This window comes from Fusarium tjaetaba (genome assembly GCF_013396195.1).
Source record: "Fusarium tjaetaba strain NRRL 66243 chromosome Unknown NRRL66243_c0000125, whole genome shotgun sequence".
Classification (NCBI taxonomy): domain Eukaryota; kingdom Fungi; phylum Ascomycota; class Sordariomycetes; order Hypocreales; family Nectriaceae; genus Fusarium; species Fusarium tjaetaba.
Genome location: NW_023501321.1, coordinates 109,608 through 125,310, shown reverse-complemented (window position 1 = coordinate 125,310; position 15,703 = coordinate 109,608). Strand labels below are relative to the sequence as shown.

At 52.3% G+C, this 15,703-nt stretch overlaps 6 protein-coding genes across 6 annotated transcripts; 3 read left to right on the top strand and 3 right to left on the bottom strand.

Moving 5' to 3' along the window:
- Positions 1 to 35: 35 nt before the first annotated feature.
- On the bottom strand, positions 36 to 1,844 carry FTJAE_6464 (kinase C substrate 80K-H; the record flags this gene model as incomplete). Its single annotated transcript, XM_037353079.1, has 3 exons — positions 36 to 700; positions 747 to 1,688; positions 1,751 to 1,844. 3 exons carry the CDS (start codon positions 1,842 to 1,844, stop codon positions 36 to 38), a joined length of 1,701 nt encoding a protein of 566 aa, XP_037206472.1.
- Positions 1,845 to 2,157: 313 nt separating this feature from the next.
- Positions 2,158 to 3,255, top strand: FTJAE_6463 (uncharacterized protein; the record flags this gene model as incomplete). The annotated part of the gene is made up of 1 exon (XM_037353078.1): positions 2,158 to 3,255. The coding sequence occupies one exon, from the start codon at positions 2,158 to 2,160 to the stop codon at positions 3,253 to 3,255; it is 1,098 nt and encodes a 365-aa protein (XP_037206471.1).
- Positions 3,256 to 3,466: 211 nt separating this feature from the next.
- On the bottom strand, positions 3,467 to 6,012 carry FTJAE_6462 (regulator Sip5; the record flags this gene model as incomplete). The annotated part of the gene is made up of 2 exons (XM_037353077.1): positions 3,467 to 5,584; positions 5,635 to 6,012. 2 exons carry the CDS (start codon positions 6,010 to 6,012, stop codon positions 3,467 to 3,469), a joined length of 2,496 nt encoding a protein of 831 aa, XP_037206470.1.
- Positions 6,013 to 7,472: 1,460 nt separating this feature from the next.
- Positions 7,473 to 9,725, bottom strand: FTJAE_6461 (PRLI-interacting factor K; the record flags this gene model as incomplete). The annotated part of the gene is made up of 1 exon (XM_037353076.1): positions 7,473 to 9,725. The coding sequence occupies one exon, from the start codon at positions 9,723 to 9,725 to the stop codon at positions 7,473 to 7,475; it is 2,253 nt and encodes a 750-aa protein (XP_037206469.1).
- Positions 9,726 to 11,654: 1,929 nt separating this feature from the next.
- FTJAE_6460 (uncharacterized protein) lies at positions 11,655 to 13,166 on the top strand (the record flags this gene model as incomplete). The annotated part of the gene is made up of 5 exons (XM_037353075.1): positions 11,655 to 11,974; positions 12,065 to 12,727; positions 12,913 to 13,005; positions 13,056 to 13,062; positions 13,113 to 13,166. 5 exons carry the CDS (start codon positions 11,655 to 11,657, stop codon positions 13,164 to 13,166), a joined length of 1,137 nt encoding a protein of 378 aa, XP_037206468.1.
- A 1,042-nt stretch (positions 13,167 to 14,208) lies between these two features.
- Positions 14,209 to 15,375, top strand: FTJAE_6459 (L-fucose dehydrogenase; the record flags this gene model as incomplete). The annotated part of the gene is made up of 1 exon (XM_037353073.1): positions 14,209 to 15,375. One exon carries the CDS (start codon positions 14,209 to 14,211, stop codon positions 15,373 to 15,375), a length of 1,167 nt encoding a protein of 388 aa, XP_037206467.1.
- Between the last annotated feature and the right edge of the window lie 328 nt (positions 15,376 to 15,703).

Genomic DNA, 15,703 nt, shown 5'->3' with positions numbered 1-15,703 from the left:
CAACATTCTAGACCATTATCTATCTCCCTGTCTGTCTATAGCTCATCGCGAGATCTGGGCTTCTTGGGCTGGCTTCCAACATCCCATCTCGAAAAGTCACAAGCAGCAGGCGTACCAATCTCCATCCTGTAAACGCACTTCTCGCTCTCACTGACCCTCCACAGCTCCTCCGTCTCCGCACATCCCAGCCAAACATCCGTCCTCCTCTGCGGTCCATTCCAGCACTGCTGACCGTCCTCATACCTCAACACCATCCTCTCACCCCTACCCAGACTCTTGCCATCGATCCTATCCTCTTCATCCGCCATCTCTCTATCAATGCGCTTGAAATTGCCCATGTTGCTCTGACCGTGGCCCTTTTTAGATTTCTGCTTGGTGCTGCCTAGCCAGCATTGCTCGTAGGTGTACTCGCCTGCCTCCAGAGTAACACACTTGTCCTTTAAAGCGCGGAAGATATCGTCGGGACCGTAGTCAAAGTCGAGATCGGCTTGTTCGACGGAGAGAGTGGACTTTTTGTCGGAGAGGTCGCGGTTGGCAGCGTCGACGGCTTCGCGGGCGGCGCGGACGAGGGTGGATTCTTTGCCGGGGGATGAGTTGTCGGCGAGGATGCCGTTGGTGATGGCCCAGACGCGGAGGTTGTCGAGCGAGCTGTGGATGAAGGCTCGGACGGCGGGAGGGAGGTATGCCTCAAAGTTGTAGACTGGTTTGTTAGCAAAGAACACTCCTTCTTGGGAGAGTTGACTTACGGATATCAGTATCGCTTCCCTCACCCTCCTCAAACTCACTCCAGTTAACACCAGCATTCTCCCCATCCTCCTTCAGCACACTCAAAACATCCTCATCGCTAACAACCTCCTCCTTGCTCTCCGCCCGACGAGCCGAATAATCCTCAAAAGACCGAATCGCCGCCTTGACACCCTCATCGTTGAAGTTGGGATTGTAATCAGTCTTGAACTTTGTCAAAAGATCCTCGAGTTCACCGACTCGCTCCTTGAGGGCATCGCGCTGGGTAACCACCTTGTCCAGCGTATCCCTAAGCTCATTGACGCGAGTCTTTGCAAGACCAACAAGAACACCAAGCTTTCCAGTGCCAGGACCTTCACGAACAACCTTTCCTTTATCTTGCTGTTCAGCATCACGGTGCTTCTGCGCAAGTTCCTCCTTCTTGACCTCCAGCGCCGCAATCTCCTTCTTGAGGTCCTCCACCTTCTTCTCAACCTTTTGTCGCAGATCCTTCGCCTCGCTGACCATCTTGCCCCTCTTCATAGCCGCCTTTTGCAAAGCCTTCTTCTTCTCATCCTCCAAACGCCTATACTCCTTTCCGATCTCGGCACATTTGTTCTCACACTTGACACCGCCTACACTGCCATACTCCTCTGACCCATCGCAGCAGAGCTCGTAATCGCACACGCCGTCGTTGACGTACAGGAACGGAACGTACATGCCAATGTGGCCCTTGTTCTCGCACCAAAAGCCGGGCAGGGCGTTGGTGGTGTTTGTGGTGCCGGAGATGGAGCCCGCGAGAGGTTGTTCGGGGGAGAGAGGATCGAGGTTGGCGCAGGCAGCGGTGCCTGGTTCGTCTGAGCCATCAGGGCAATCGCACGTGTTATCGTTGACTCTGTCAAGACTCAATTTGATCGCTGCGTTGGTGATGCAGGAGAATTCATCGACCTGGTAGTGAGAAGCAACTAAAACCACCTGTTAGCTCCCCCATAGCTTGACTTCACTTCATGATCATTGGCATTCATACATTCTGGGCCAACACCTCTGGGCACACTGCCAGCAGCAGCCAAGGTGAAAGCGTAGATAGCGCCCAGAAGCGCCAGAGAATTCGGGTGTTGCATTGTTTCTGGTGGTTTTCTGTGTAATGACTCCAGAAAGAGGAATTGGAGGTTCGGGTTGGAGTTGGCCAGGTCAGCTATAACTGACTTTGGGGGACAGGGGAGCATTCCAGAGGGAGGTCTCCACTGTAAAAGCTCCCCTGGACGGTAAATGTTCGGGAGGATCTGAGACGCGGAAGTAAATCCGTGCCTGGGGGAGAGAGGGCACTAAAGGTGGGGGACGAGAAAAAAGAAGTAAACCCCTCCGACACCAGCAAAACATCATCATCATCAACTACACTCACTATCTTATACTCTGCAGCTGATCAGAGTCAATATGGCCCCCAACGATGAAGAGTCTCGCAAGGCTCTCGCTACACTTATAGCAACAGCCACAACCCTCCTCGAACAACTCCAATCAACACTCACCACAATCCAACGCAACCCTCTCACCCCAACAACACCCTCCTCCCCCTCCCCCGAAACAACCTCCATAAACGCCCTATCCCTCGCCCGCGACACATCCCTCCTCATCCGCGCCCACTCAACAAAGATCTCCCTCCTCATAATAAACGAGCCCTTCACCCCCAGCGCCATCAGCACCGTGATCCGCGAGCTCATCAAAGGTCCCATCCCGGGCCTCGCCACCGCCGCGCAAGCCTGCACCCCCGATCTCTACACCAGCGTCGTGCGCAAAGAACTAGCATATCGCTGTCAGAAGGTCCTCGTTGAGCTGTGGGGTCTGCTGAAGCGCGTTCCTGATGATGGCAGGGTTATACCGTCTGTGGAGAGGAGTGGGAGTAAGGGGAGTTTGGTACTGACGGGTAAGCTTTGGGATGCGTGCGATGAGGTTGTTAAGCTTGCGGATCTGGGGGTTGGTGGGTTTTATGTTAGGAAGGCGGAGGAGTGGAGGGATACGCTGAAGGATGTTATGGAGGAGTTGAAGGAGTGGGGTGAAGAAGAGGATGATGAAGATGACGTTGATGCTCTGGCCGATGACTTGAACAACGCATCACTCACGGATCAAGAAATGCTCGACGACCTCATGAACTCCTCCTCCCCCATCCCCAAATCCGACCCCGATAAGATCCGCCCTCGTCTCGACTCAACCCTCAAGCGTCTCCGAATGATCGTCCTTCTGTACCAAGCCCTCTCCAAGCGACGCTTCAAGAAACTTCCCAAGGACACCACCACAGGCGACATTCCCTCCAAGCTAGACAGAGCAGCGAGTGTTCTCGAGACGTTGCCGCATAAATTCGGGGACTTAGCCGGTGCGTTCTACGAGCTTGATGCGGAAGAGATTGATACCCTCATGGGGGATTGTTTTGAGAGTGCGGTTGGTGTTAGTGAGGTTCTGAAGCTTGGGTGGGAGGGGGAGAGTGATGAGTTTAGTGAGTGGCTGGAGAAGTTCAAGGTTGAAGTCAAGAAGACGTAGACACCCCACAGAGTAAAGAATAAAACATTTGATACCAGTGAGCATTGTGTTGATCCTCGTGGCATAGATATTACATGCCCGTTATCTGTATAGACTACTACACATGGTGCTCTTATACAAAGTACATTCCCCGACAACGCTTCTTCCGCCCGTCATATGTTTAAAAGCCTATGCATCCCAAAATCCCTCTCTTGCCGGACAAAACCCCCATCTAAACGTGTCCCTGTTCCGTAGCAGGTCGATCCGTCACCGTTGTAAACCCAGAATGTCCGAGTTGCTTAGCCTCATGTTCTGCCTCATCCACAGGCGCGGGAGTTTCTGGTGTGATCATGACAGCCGGAGCAGCCAAAGAACTAGGGACAACTTCTGTCTTGGCAGTTGTCACACCCTCCACGTGTTCTGCCTCTGCGTCTTCCTTCTCATCCTCCTTCACTTGTGAGAGTGGGCGACCATGTGTATCGTGAGACTCTCCCTCCTCGTCACGGCGCATCTGGCCATTTTCGAGATCGGCGCCAACCATTTGAGCAAGACTGCTAAAGTTGAACATGGGCTCGGACCCGGCGCTTCCGCCGTCGCGTTCTCCATCGTCACTGTAGGCACCGAGGCTCAGTCCACTAGACCGAGGACCCAAGTCGCCGCCCAAGTAATCAGGCCCTGTGTATGTGCCAACAGGACTATCGTTGACTGAAGACCCAACCGAGGAGGCATTGCTCATCTGCCTAAGATGTGATCCTCCACGCGTAGGTCCAGCCGGTAGTGGCAGAGAACTCGATGACGATGTTGGTCCAGCCTGGCTGTCAGATGCGCCTCGATCCACTCCCTTGCCTTTTCCAGCGGGCCCATCGTCCTTAGCCTTGGGTTCTGCTGGCGAGTCCGGGGTGCTCGAAGCTTGTGATGCCCTGGACATCGTAGCTTCAACACGGAGATTGCTGGCAGTACTGTTGCCTCGTCGTCGACCCAATCCTCCGAGTGACAAGCTACTAGCGCTCGCACCACTTGCACTCCCACTGTATGGATTTCCACCCTTCTTGGCGGCTTTGCGTTCCTCCTTCTCTCGTCTCTTAGTCTCCTTTCGAATAGCCTTTTCCTCTTTACGTTTGCGCTCTTCTTCAGAAGCAAGGGAAAGACGAACAGCCTCCATAAACATCATCTCCTCAAGTTCGTCCATGCGACTCCTTCGTCCTGTACCGTTCCGTGAAGATCCCCTAGCTCCAGGCTCCGGTCCCTCGCTCGCGTCGTCTTGTGCACCGTCTGCTTGACCCTGTCCGCTGGGGCTGGGACTAGCATTTGAATCATTGTTTCCAGTGTTCCTTCGGCCAAATCGGCTAGGGCGAAGAATCGATCTCTGTTCGTTTCCGCCCATGAGAAATGCAGCCGTGTGAAGGGCAGTAGCCGCTGCAGCTCTTCGTGCTTGGTGGTTCCTCGCTGATGCGAGTTTCGACGCCCAGTCGGGACGTACGCGATCGGTGGTGATGACATTCGGCGCGTTCGCAGACAAACTATGTGCGCGTCGACGGCCGTGTATGGGTGGGGTCTGTAGTGTACTGTTTAGTGAAGTCTGCGAAGACATGGCTGTGCCGTGTGATGGGCCGCTCGAGTAGGCAAGACCCCGGCGGAAGGGGGGAGGGTCGTATGTGACGCCGAATTCGGGCTGTTGGCAGTAGGGACATGCCGAGGGCTCCGAGATAAGCATCTCGGGCGGATCGTCCGGGTTGAGACCCTCGTTGGGGTCTCGAGCTTCACCGTTCGGGTGATGCTCAGGAAGGTGAGGTTCGGCACGCTTGATCTGAACAAAGCATTCGCTGCAGATATTCTGGTCACAGCATCTGGTGCGGTTCAGATAAGGAGGATATGTCAGGAAGCAGATTGGGCACTCCTCGGCGTCTTTGTACAGGAAAACCTCCATGGGTTGGCCGTTCACAAAGGGATCATGAGGGAGAGCGATCTCCTTAGGCGTCAAATCGGTCGAGGATGCATTTCGAGAACCACCGCTGAGTGCAGCAGCAAGGGCCTTGGCTCGAGGCTTGAAAGGCGACTTGCTCGTTCCAGGTGTCGACGGCGAAGGGAGACCGGAGGGTGTGTTTGATCCACTGCGATCCGAGGCGGCAGAAAGTGTCCTAGGTCCCATAGGCACCGTCAAGTTCTGGAGGTTCTGGTTCGAAGAAGATGGATTCTCTGCAGGAGGAGGTTGCGGAATCAGTTCTGGGTCGGGAGGCGCATCGGCGGGGGGGATAGGAAGGCCACGGGCAGCAGCGACAAGTTGATGCTCTGCCCAGCTCGAAGACCAATCATTGAGGCCTCGCCAGAATGGCGCAAGCTTTCTCTCTATCTGTGTAATGTCAGCTTACCGATAAGAACAAGCAAGACAAAGAAACGCACCTGCAGCTGCCTTACAACAGGCTTGCTAAAGTCCTCAGTACCAGTGTAGGTGCCCAACGTCACCAGATAACCACCATCAACGTGCTCTTCGCGCATACTCCTCTCCCGTTCCTTCGCCCGAGCCACGCGCTCCCTTTCTAACCTCCTCGCCTCACGCTCCTGCTTTGTCTCGCGACGCTCAAAGGGAACATCTGGTTGCTCACGATTGCGGGAGGAGCTGGGACCGATACCGAAGATGTTTATCTCTGCTCTGCTCATTCGTCGGTTCGATCTCGAGTTGGCGGTTTGTAAATGCTCGCGCACTGAGGGATCGCCGGGACCTGCATATTGACGAGGATCGCCCTCGGGACGAGACTCTTTTGTGTTGGAGTTGCCCATGGTGAAGATGTGAAGGAGAAGAACGAGGAGAGCCGCGTGGTTATGTGGCGCGATGGCGCACTTGGGCTGGTCTTATCTGGCGTGGACCAGGGCAGGGGTGTTGTCGTCAACGATGATCGTGAGGAGAAAAGAGAGAGAAAGAGAGTCGTGGATGAGAATGTGGAGTTTGAGGTTTGAGTTGTGTTTTGTTGTGTTGAGCGATATCGAGTGAGACAAGAGCAAGGAGCTTGGTCTCGATAGGAAGAGTTACCGAATGTCCCGCGATGGGTTGGGATGGGGATTGGAGCTGATGCAGATGGGGACACGATAGAATGGGGGAGGGGCCGGGCGTCAGACGACGGGGGTCACCACAGAGGGCATCTCGCTTGGGGCCGATAGTGTATGGAGAAGGTGGTATTGACAGCCTGGGGTCTATGACCTAACACAGACGTTTGATGCGTAATGTATCGTGATCAAAGAGAAGTTGGAGTCTTTGAAAGGATGATGAATAATGGATAAGAGTGAGTGGAGCGATAACGGAACGTTTTGTTGGAATCAAATCAATTGAGGTTGGGGGGAGGCAGCCTGTAACAACGGCCAAAGGGTGCTGAAGCTAAAAGCCCAGAACAGCTGGTGGTCCCTGCTCTTCGACTGGTTTAGCTGAGATCGGATACTGGAGCCCGCGAGCCAGGCGGGCGGGTAAAATAGGTGAGAAAAGGTGCCTTAGTCCGCGGGGTAGCGCGAAGCTATTCAGTGAAAATACCAAGAGAGGAAGTTCAGTAAGAAAAAGAGTAAGTAAGTTGTTGGTGTTGAAGGTTGGCAAGGTATGATTTGAGTTGATGACTGAGGAATCGAATACGTTGACAACTCACTCGCTCAATCCAACCCTACAAGCGTCGTAAGCTATCCTGGCAGAGCCCATCTCTTGGTGTAAACCTTGAACATGGTGATATTTCCACGCCGAACCAGTAGATAGCTCTCCTTACTTGTATCTCTTGCGGATTGAGGCCCGCACTATCAACTCAGCTTTACCCTGGACTTTTGCTCTATATTTTCTTTTCTTTTTTTTTTCTCTTTTTTGTTTGTTTCGAGAGATCTGCAGTCCTGACTCGGCATCGCCCATCAACGTCATGGACCGTCACTAGATTTGAAGATCCTTGAACCCAGAATGTCAAAAAATCAAGAAACAAGCCTTTTCTGTTTCACATGTATTTTCTTGACATGACTGATAGTGTTTCGAATTGTGCATTCAATTATGTATAGAGTAATTATGATTTCATGAATTACAGCTATCATGGTGAGAATATCAGACGATCGTCTGACCTCCTCCGAATGATCCGGATGGCAACAGGAATGTAACTATAACGTCGTCTTCAAATCCGTATTCGGCATCTTAGCCATGCGATCCGATCCATATTGTCAAAGTGCTGACTTGCTCTATCCCGTCTATCTTCTATCCCCAAACACCACATCATCATCATCTACTTCGTAGGCGCCCAGGCCTGCAACCAATCCCTCATCCTCTCCAAACTCCCCTTCTCAGCCTCCGCCGCAGCAACACACCACTCAACTTCCCAAACCCCCTCCTCCGCCATCATCTCCGCCAACTTCCTGCCCCTCTGACTCCCCTCATCCGTGCAGAACCACAGCGGCGCATCCATATTCGTCACATCCCCCAGGAGCGGCTTCACCAGCGGGAGAACCTCCCTCGCACTAGACGGCTTCGCTTCAAGACCTGCGTTTGCGCGACCCGTTTTGCACCATGGATTCGCGCAGTGGGGTTTGCCGCAGCCTGTCATGAGCTGCCCGAGGTAGCGGCGCTCGATGCGGCGCTTGAGGGCTTTGCCTTCGGGGTCGTGCATGCTCACGTATAGCGGGCCGAAGCAGATTGAGCAGAGACCGATGGAGTTGGAGGCTTGGTCGGTGGAGGCAGTTTGGCGGACTTGGCCTCTTGATCCAACGCCGAACATTGTTCGTCCGCAGTTGGCGTTGCGGCAGATTGGGGGTTTTAGACGGGATACTTTGTCGAGTTCGTGATGCTTCAGATGTGTCTCCATGTCTTTCAGACGAACAATCTTGTCGCAGAGATGGCACTCTGTCGTCCGTGTTCCATCTGCAAGTTCGTGCGCCGTTAACCCAGAGAGAACAACCTCTGGACCGGGATTGAAAGGATCGCCTTCTTGGGGAACCTCGAGATGACAGAATCGGCAGAGGATCAACTTCCCAGGACACACGCTCGTCTGATGTCTCGCCAAATCAGCCATTGAATTCGTCGAAAACTCGCAATGTGGACATTGTCGCTCCGTGTGAAAGATATCATCATGCTTCGCCTTGCTCTCTGTCGAGTTCCCAAAAGCGCTGTCCTTTTCACAATGCCAGTGCGCTTCCCACTCCGGAGAGCCCTTCTTGAACACTGATTTGCACTTGGGGCAAACGATGTTATTCCTCCGACAGAAGTTTTCGTGTAGAACCATCGTCCGCTTCGGAACGAATTGTAAACAGTTACTGCACTGCTCCTCATCAGGAGAGTGTTCTTGTTCACTAGCCCCATTGGATAGCCCATTCGTTGCATCCTTGGCGTCTTGTAAGTCCACCTTGGCTCGTAGTGAATACTGCAGTGTCCTAGGAGACTCTGTGGCGCCTGGATGTCTGTATCCATGCACCGATATCGTGATCTGCTCCGCTCCCTCCAATTCCACATTCGTAGGACTTATCACAATCCTCTTGACCCCATCAACCGCCGGTGAAAAGTCCCCAAAGACATGAACGCTTTCTCGCGGCAGCGCTCGTTGTCGCGAAGATTTCGGTGTAACAAACAAATCGAGCGCATCCTCGTCTTCGCCAGTAGTAAGTTCAATCGCAAGAGGTTGCGATTTATTCCATGAGGGAAGCACGTAATCGACGTATTCGCCCTCGAGAACCTGCCCCTCAACAGCCTTCCAGATATCAATCTCTCCGCCCGTAGAACTTCCATCCGTAGTTCCTCTTTGCGCAGACATGATTCGTCGTAATGTTTCCCGCGCTTGTTCCTCGTCCAGGGCTTCGATATCGACTTCCAGATCTGTGTCCACGACGCAGATGCCGTCTCCTTCGGGAGCGACCTTATCCACGAGCAACTTGAACTCCTCCCCGCGCGCACCTTTAACCGCCAGCATCGAGCCTTTGCTCAGTGTTGTAAAGTTTTCTCGTAATTGTCGCTCGAGGAGTGGTTTCCAATCGTCGGGGTTGTAGCCTGCTTCTAGAGGTCTGAGTCGAACGTACGTACCCTTAGGAAGTTGTCGCGCCTCGACTTTGATCTGAACACCATCTAGGTCCATTTGTTCGCCATTCTGCACTGTGTCTTGTTTCAGATCTATCACCTCTTTCGGCGACACAAACTCATCTTCCTGGATACCCAAAGCCTCCGTCAACCACGGACTCAACCCCAATGTTCCCTCCGACGCCGAAAACTCCCTGATGCCCGCAAACACAGCATTCTTATTCTTCGGGTTCACAAGTCGGAATATTAACGGGTTCGGTAGTTGTTGTGCGGTATCAGCATCGCTCGTGGAATATGACCATGGATCTGATCGTGCAGTAGTCGTCGAAGGTCGAGATCGCGCAGCGGCTAGAAGTTGTTCAAGAGCAGATTGTGGAAGAAGAATCTTGTCGCCGCGAAGATTCTTAGTCGCTATGGCAGAGGGACTTATCACGGGCAATGCGCTCGACCAGCGCAGGGGTGCAGGCTCTTCCATGATTGGGCTGTAAATGTGTAGAAGTTATGATGTGAGGGTCTGTGATGATTTGGTGGGGGTTGATAAGATGCAATTACGTAGTGGCGATCGAGCACGAAAGCGGACAGAGAATAGAGATGAAAATGACAAGATCAATTAAAACTATTTTCCGCTTGAAATCCAAAATGTCGTTAATACTCAGATACTGAATCACGAGAAACAGACTTTCAGCGGCGATGCTCAGTCAGCTATTTCGGTGACGTTCTTCCAGCATCGTCCAGAAGCCAGACCAGAACGCATCAGATTTATGCTGCCTACGAGCCTTACATAATCGGAATTCCGATCTCCGACGGACTAACAAAACACCAACACTTCGCTGTCCATCTCGTACGCATTCGGTATCAGAGCTGTCATTAGATCTCGCAGGTCCGTATCATGAGTTGACTCAAAGCACAGACAATGCCTCACTTTTAATATCATGGTTAAAATTAGACTACAGACTATTCATCTCTCCCTGTTCAAAACATCCAAGTTTCCGTGCATCCCGGGGAGAATGCCGCTTCACTTTACACGTAGCTAGCAATGCATCACCAGTAATGTTTGTTGTTCAGTGATCATCAGCGTCGTAACGTGGCTTGAACAAAACTACGCGTAATTCCAGACACGGCACAGAGCCATAATCACACAGCACAGCAGATCCGTCTGGGCAAATCTGTATGGTCGATCGAAACAAACATATCTATTTTTTATTCACCGCTCTTACAAGTCCGCGACTGTGAGTGAAACAGAGTTGGTGTTTTGACCCCCACAGAATTTGGCTAAATGCAGCGCAACCTAACCCATCCATGATGGCTGAATTCAAAGCGGTCATGATGAGAGACCCGGCAATGCATCCCCGGACTGACGAGATATACATACAGGCTCACAGAGCTTGACACTACGGAGTACCGGTTCGAAGCTTTCTTCCCACTGAGCTACTTAATTGCCCTGAAAAGATGTTCATTTCATCAACTGAGGTTATTATCTTGGCAATCTCGGACGCCGAAATGTAGGATCTGCAAAACACCTGGCATGTTGATCAGGGTAGCTGTACACCTTGAAATGTGACACAGCTCATTTTACCCGCCAAAAGGGGCTCTTTTTGATCTACGGCACAGAAGTCGAGTTACATAGGACCCCTACACACAACCTACCCATGCTCATTAGCTCCCGCCGCAAAGCTCAGCTATTGAATGGTGCGCCTCTCGAGATAAGATAGATCCCCCCAACCTTGCTTTGGTGCTTTTTGGTGATGCCATCTTGTCAAGATATCATCAGTCTGGCCGATTCCTCTCACCTTGGACGATGCATCCAATCCCCACATCGACTGCTCACACGGGCCGATCCCCCCTCACACTCCATGCATGCCGTTATTCTGTATCCGGTTCAGCCGGAACGTCTTTTGTCTATTCTTTTGGTGTTGTTGAGAAAAAGGTCCCCCCCCCCCACTTGATCATCCAAGCTTGTCAACTAACAAGCTTGTCAACTAACAAGCTTGTCAACTAACAAGCTTGTGTAATGTTAATGTAGCTTGACTCACAACGTCAAACCCTCCGAGCCACCTGAACTTGGCTCGCCAATCCAATCTCATCTCAGCCCATCTTGTCTATTATCCCGGGCCATGTCATGTCCTCCCCCATCCCACCCAAACGGTGCATGCAGTATCTCCCCCAGACCAAATCTGTTCCCAGTTAATCATTGCCGCTTTGGCCGCTGGCATGACACGGCCCATCCCTCATGTCTTGTCTCAACATGTGTACTCCGTATATAGTAGCTATATATCCTTCACCACCAACCCTCCTCTCCTTTCTCTATCATACCCCCCTTATATCCCCCCATTAGCCCTCCTTGCCAGTTGGGCTGCTTCATAATTGAATACCCTATCTTTTGTAATACTCATGCCAGCCTGACATGAGCCAAGTTATCGTCGACCACCAAACGCGCGCAGAGATCACTCAGATCCAGACAAAGGGCTTGACCCTCTTTGACACTCTATACAATTCTCTCGTCCTTCGTCACACCCTTCCCTACCTTCCCGTATCAGGCCTTTTGAACCTCGCCGCAACCTGTCGCGATATTCGATATCTCCTGCACCAAACGCCCGGTACCTTTCGTCACATCGATCTTACACGGGTCAAGACAGCGCACTGCGAAGACGCCCATAAAGAAACAGAGCGCAATCTTGCAGTCTGGCATAATGTCACTCTTTCTGATTACCTGACTGAAGATGAGTGAGTTCACCCACTGCTTGTGTCCACTATACCCTTGTCTTCTGCGCTGCGACCACTTTAAAAACGGCTGTTAGCTTACAGGATCCATAGCTTCTACGCCGGGCCCTTGAGGGGCATCTTCTCTACCCTACGACAACGCGATATTCTTCGTGATGTCCAATCTCTAATCCTCGACGGACTCTCCGTCACAGCTGAGCTGTGTCATGAGATCATCAACGATCCGTCATACAGCGTGCGCATGCTCTCGATCCGCGGCGTCAATAACCTGAACCAGGGCAAACTTCGCGCAGCGCTAGCATACGCCTGTCGCAGCTCCCGCCCAGAGAACACCCCACGACTCAAAGCAGTCTACGTCTTCGGCCCCATGCCCTGCGATGAAAATTCCCAGGACTCTGCTGATGCATGGTGGTCTAAAAAGGGCCGTGTCCTCAACAGCACCAGCGACATGGACGACTGGGCCCAGTGCCTACTCGCCTGCCAGGGCCTCATCTCCTTCGACGCAGTGCTCTGCCAGGGTCCCCGCCACGCCAGCTCGCCAGCCTTTGGGTCCTGCAGCGTCTCCTCGCCGTGCAGCCCAGCGGTCGCTACGTTCGCCGTTGGTGGCTGCGCGGGCTGTGGCAAAGCGCCAGAGGGTGTCATGACGGCTGGGACGCACTGCTCTTCGCTGCCGCTGCTAGCTCCGCCGCCGATCCTCTCGTCATCCGTACAGGCTGCCACGACGCCGCGCCCGGGACATGAGGATTTCGTGCCGAGGTGTGCTGATTGCTTGAGGGATAGGTTCTGTGTTGCGTGTAATAAGTGGTGGTGTGAGACGTGTTATCATCCTTATGCTGGTGATGATGTGAAGAGACATGTGTCGCGAAGCTGCTGGGAATGCGGCATCAATGTGCGCATCCTCTACAATCACTGAATAAATAGGGAAGCTAATTGATATCTAGTGTAATGATTGCATTGAGCGCACGCAAAAGTTTTGCAAAAAGTGCGGCGGCGGATACTGTCTCATTCACAATGAAGGATCATCAAGCGCCTTTGTGAGTTTTCCCCAGTTCCCATATCAAGAACCCTTACTGACTGTTTCTAGTGCGACTGTATGTTATTCTTACCTCAGTTCGTTTCAATCATCTAACTTGCTTCACAGGGTGTTTCTGTCGAGGTCGCGGTCTCAGGCGAGTCTGATGCACCAAACATATGAATGACATGTGTCAACCAAGGACCAATGCAACCTCACATCTGATCATGGTACAGTAAATGACTTGGCGCATCTACAAGGTCCCTGGAAATATGAAATGGAGTCCTCTTTGAAAAGTGGACTGAGCGAGGCGTCATGATGAAGCGTATTCGGATTTTCCACTCTTGTTGTTTTTTCTTTGGTTGGTTTTGGAGTCGAGGCGTATAATATGGATTGGGATGAAACTCGACTCCTTAGGATACTCACCACTTTTTTTGCTTTCATTAATTGATATGAGGACTGGCTCCTGGAATCATACCACTTTTTCCCTGCTCCAATCTTGAATAAGTCGACTCAGATGAGATTATGGCACGATACCATCTCGAACCACGCACTGCACCCCAGTTCGCTCCCCGCTCGGAGACAAAGTAGATCCGATAGAAACAGGCAATGGAACGGGAATAGAACAAGTTAGCGAATCCACTCATTTTGGGGGTTTCATTTGGGGGTCACGATCTAATCTACCTTGCTCATTTATTATTCCAATGCTGATCGCTCACCTTAAAACTATCACTCCCCTCTATTCTATACCTTCTATTGAGCTGCCATCTCACAACGTGCGCGTTTGACAGGTCAGATCCGTCAAATGGCGCAACCGAATGCGCAAATTACGTACTCGGTCCAATACTTCTCTTTCAGGTTTGGTCTTGTCGGTCCGTCGGGCGGGAAATTCCCTCTCTTGTTGATAATGATTCATCATAGAGTGACACAGATACGCTCGCGATCGCGCTTGATGGCGGTAGATCGCTCGATTAGGGGCGACCCTTGGAATTACTAACGGACCCTTGTTTTCTCCTTCGTGATAGATATCTTGACCTCATAGAGAATCTTTTTTCTCTTCAGTGGATTTTTGTTTCGTGATTCTGTGCTTTTTTTTATCAGATCCCGATATCGCCGAGCCCCTCCACTACCCGATAACTCCAGCGCCGCAAAAATAACGGACCCAAGGCTCCCGGTTCCAAATCTCAAGCGCATTCAACTTCGCGATAATATCTCATTCTTGATCATGGCCGACGAAAGAAAACCTCTCTCAGAGGTCATCCCTCCCCTCATCCTCGGAACAGCAACGTTCAACCACCAATACCATCCCGATCCAACTCACATGCCCTACACGGACATCGTAGGCCGCGCCCTCGCCCACAACATCCTCGGCTTCGATACATCGCCTTACTACGGCCCCTCTGAGATCCTCCTCGGCGATGCGCTGCGAAAATTAACGCCTCCACCGCCGCGGGAGAACTACTTCCTCATCACGAAAGCTGGGCGCATCGCGGGCGATGAGTTTGACTACTCGCCCGCTTGGATCCGATATAGTGTCTGTCGCAGTCTTGAACGGCTGGGCACTTCGTATCTCGATCTTGTGTACACACATGATGTGGAGTTTGTCTCGCCCGAGGAGGTCCTCGCTGCTGTTACAGAGCTGCGAAGGTTGAGAGATCAAGGTCTTGTTCGATATGTCGGAATCAGTGGATATCCGGTTGATACGCTTGCGTCGCTGGCAGAGATGATCTTGCGCGAGACTGGAGAGCCTCTGGACGCTGTCATGTCGTACAGCAACTTCTGCGTGCAAAACAGCCAGCTTGGCAACAAGGCACTGCTAGATCGCTTCCAAGCAGCAGGCGTAGACTGCGTGCCAAATGCCAGCATGCTCGGCATGGGACTATTGACCACCCGCGGCATCGACAACAGCCCCATGCGCGCATGGCACCCCGCCCCAGAAGAACTCCGCGACCTATGCGCCAAGCTCTCCAGCATCGCCCAAGACTCAGGCGAGCATCTCGAAGAAGTGGCTATCCGGTGGGCGCTCGAGAACTGGGCGCGCGTAGGCTCACGGTTCGGCACGAGGGTAAATCCCAGCGACACAGGCCGTCTCGGCGTGAGCGTCATGGGCGTTTCCAGCGTAGACGAGCTAGAAGAGACATGGGCGCTGTGGACGAGCGTAGTAGGCCTCGTAGGCGATGAAGAAGCGACGCAGCGGAAGATAAAGATTGAGAGTCTTGTGAGGGAAAAGATGTGGCCTGCGCTTGGGGAGTGGAAGGATTATGCGTGGGGGAGTGGAGGGCCTGATTTTGTGAATGCGAGACGGGTTGAGGATATGGGGGTTGTGCCGAGGGACGAGACGGCGGTGCGGTGGAGGTTGATACCCAGTGCCATGGACACACCCAAGATTTAGGTGACCATTATGAATAGATGATTGTTTTCTGTTACGATGAGGGAAGTTCTGCAGGGCCAAGAGAATAATATGGGGATGTGCATCGTATCTCGCAATCACCCTTGCTTTAGCGCGACGCCGTCTTACAACTGCCGTGTCGATCATCTAGATCTTGTCTCTGAGATCTCAGTATCGAATGATGATGGATCTGAAGATGCGTTTGTTTCGTATTTCGTATTTTTGACGCGAATGGTCGTTAATTGTCTTCATGGGAGATGAAATGGAACGTATAAGAGCCCTTTGTCGGACATGATGAATGACAAGAACCACATGCAAGACAGCCTCTATT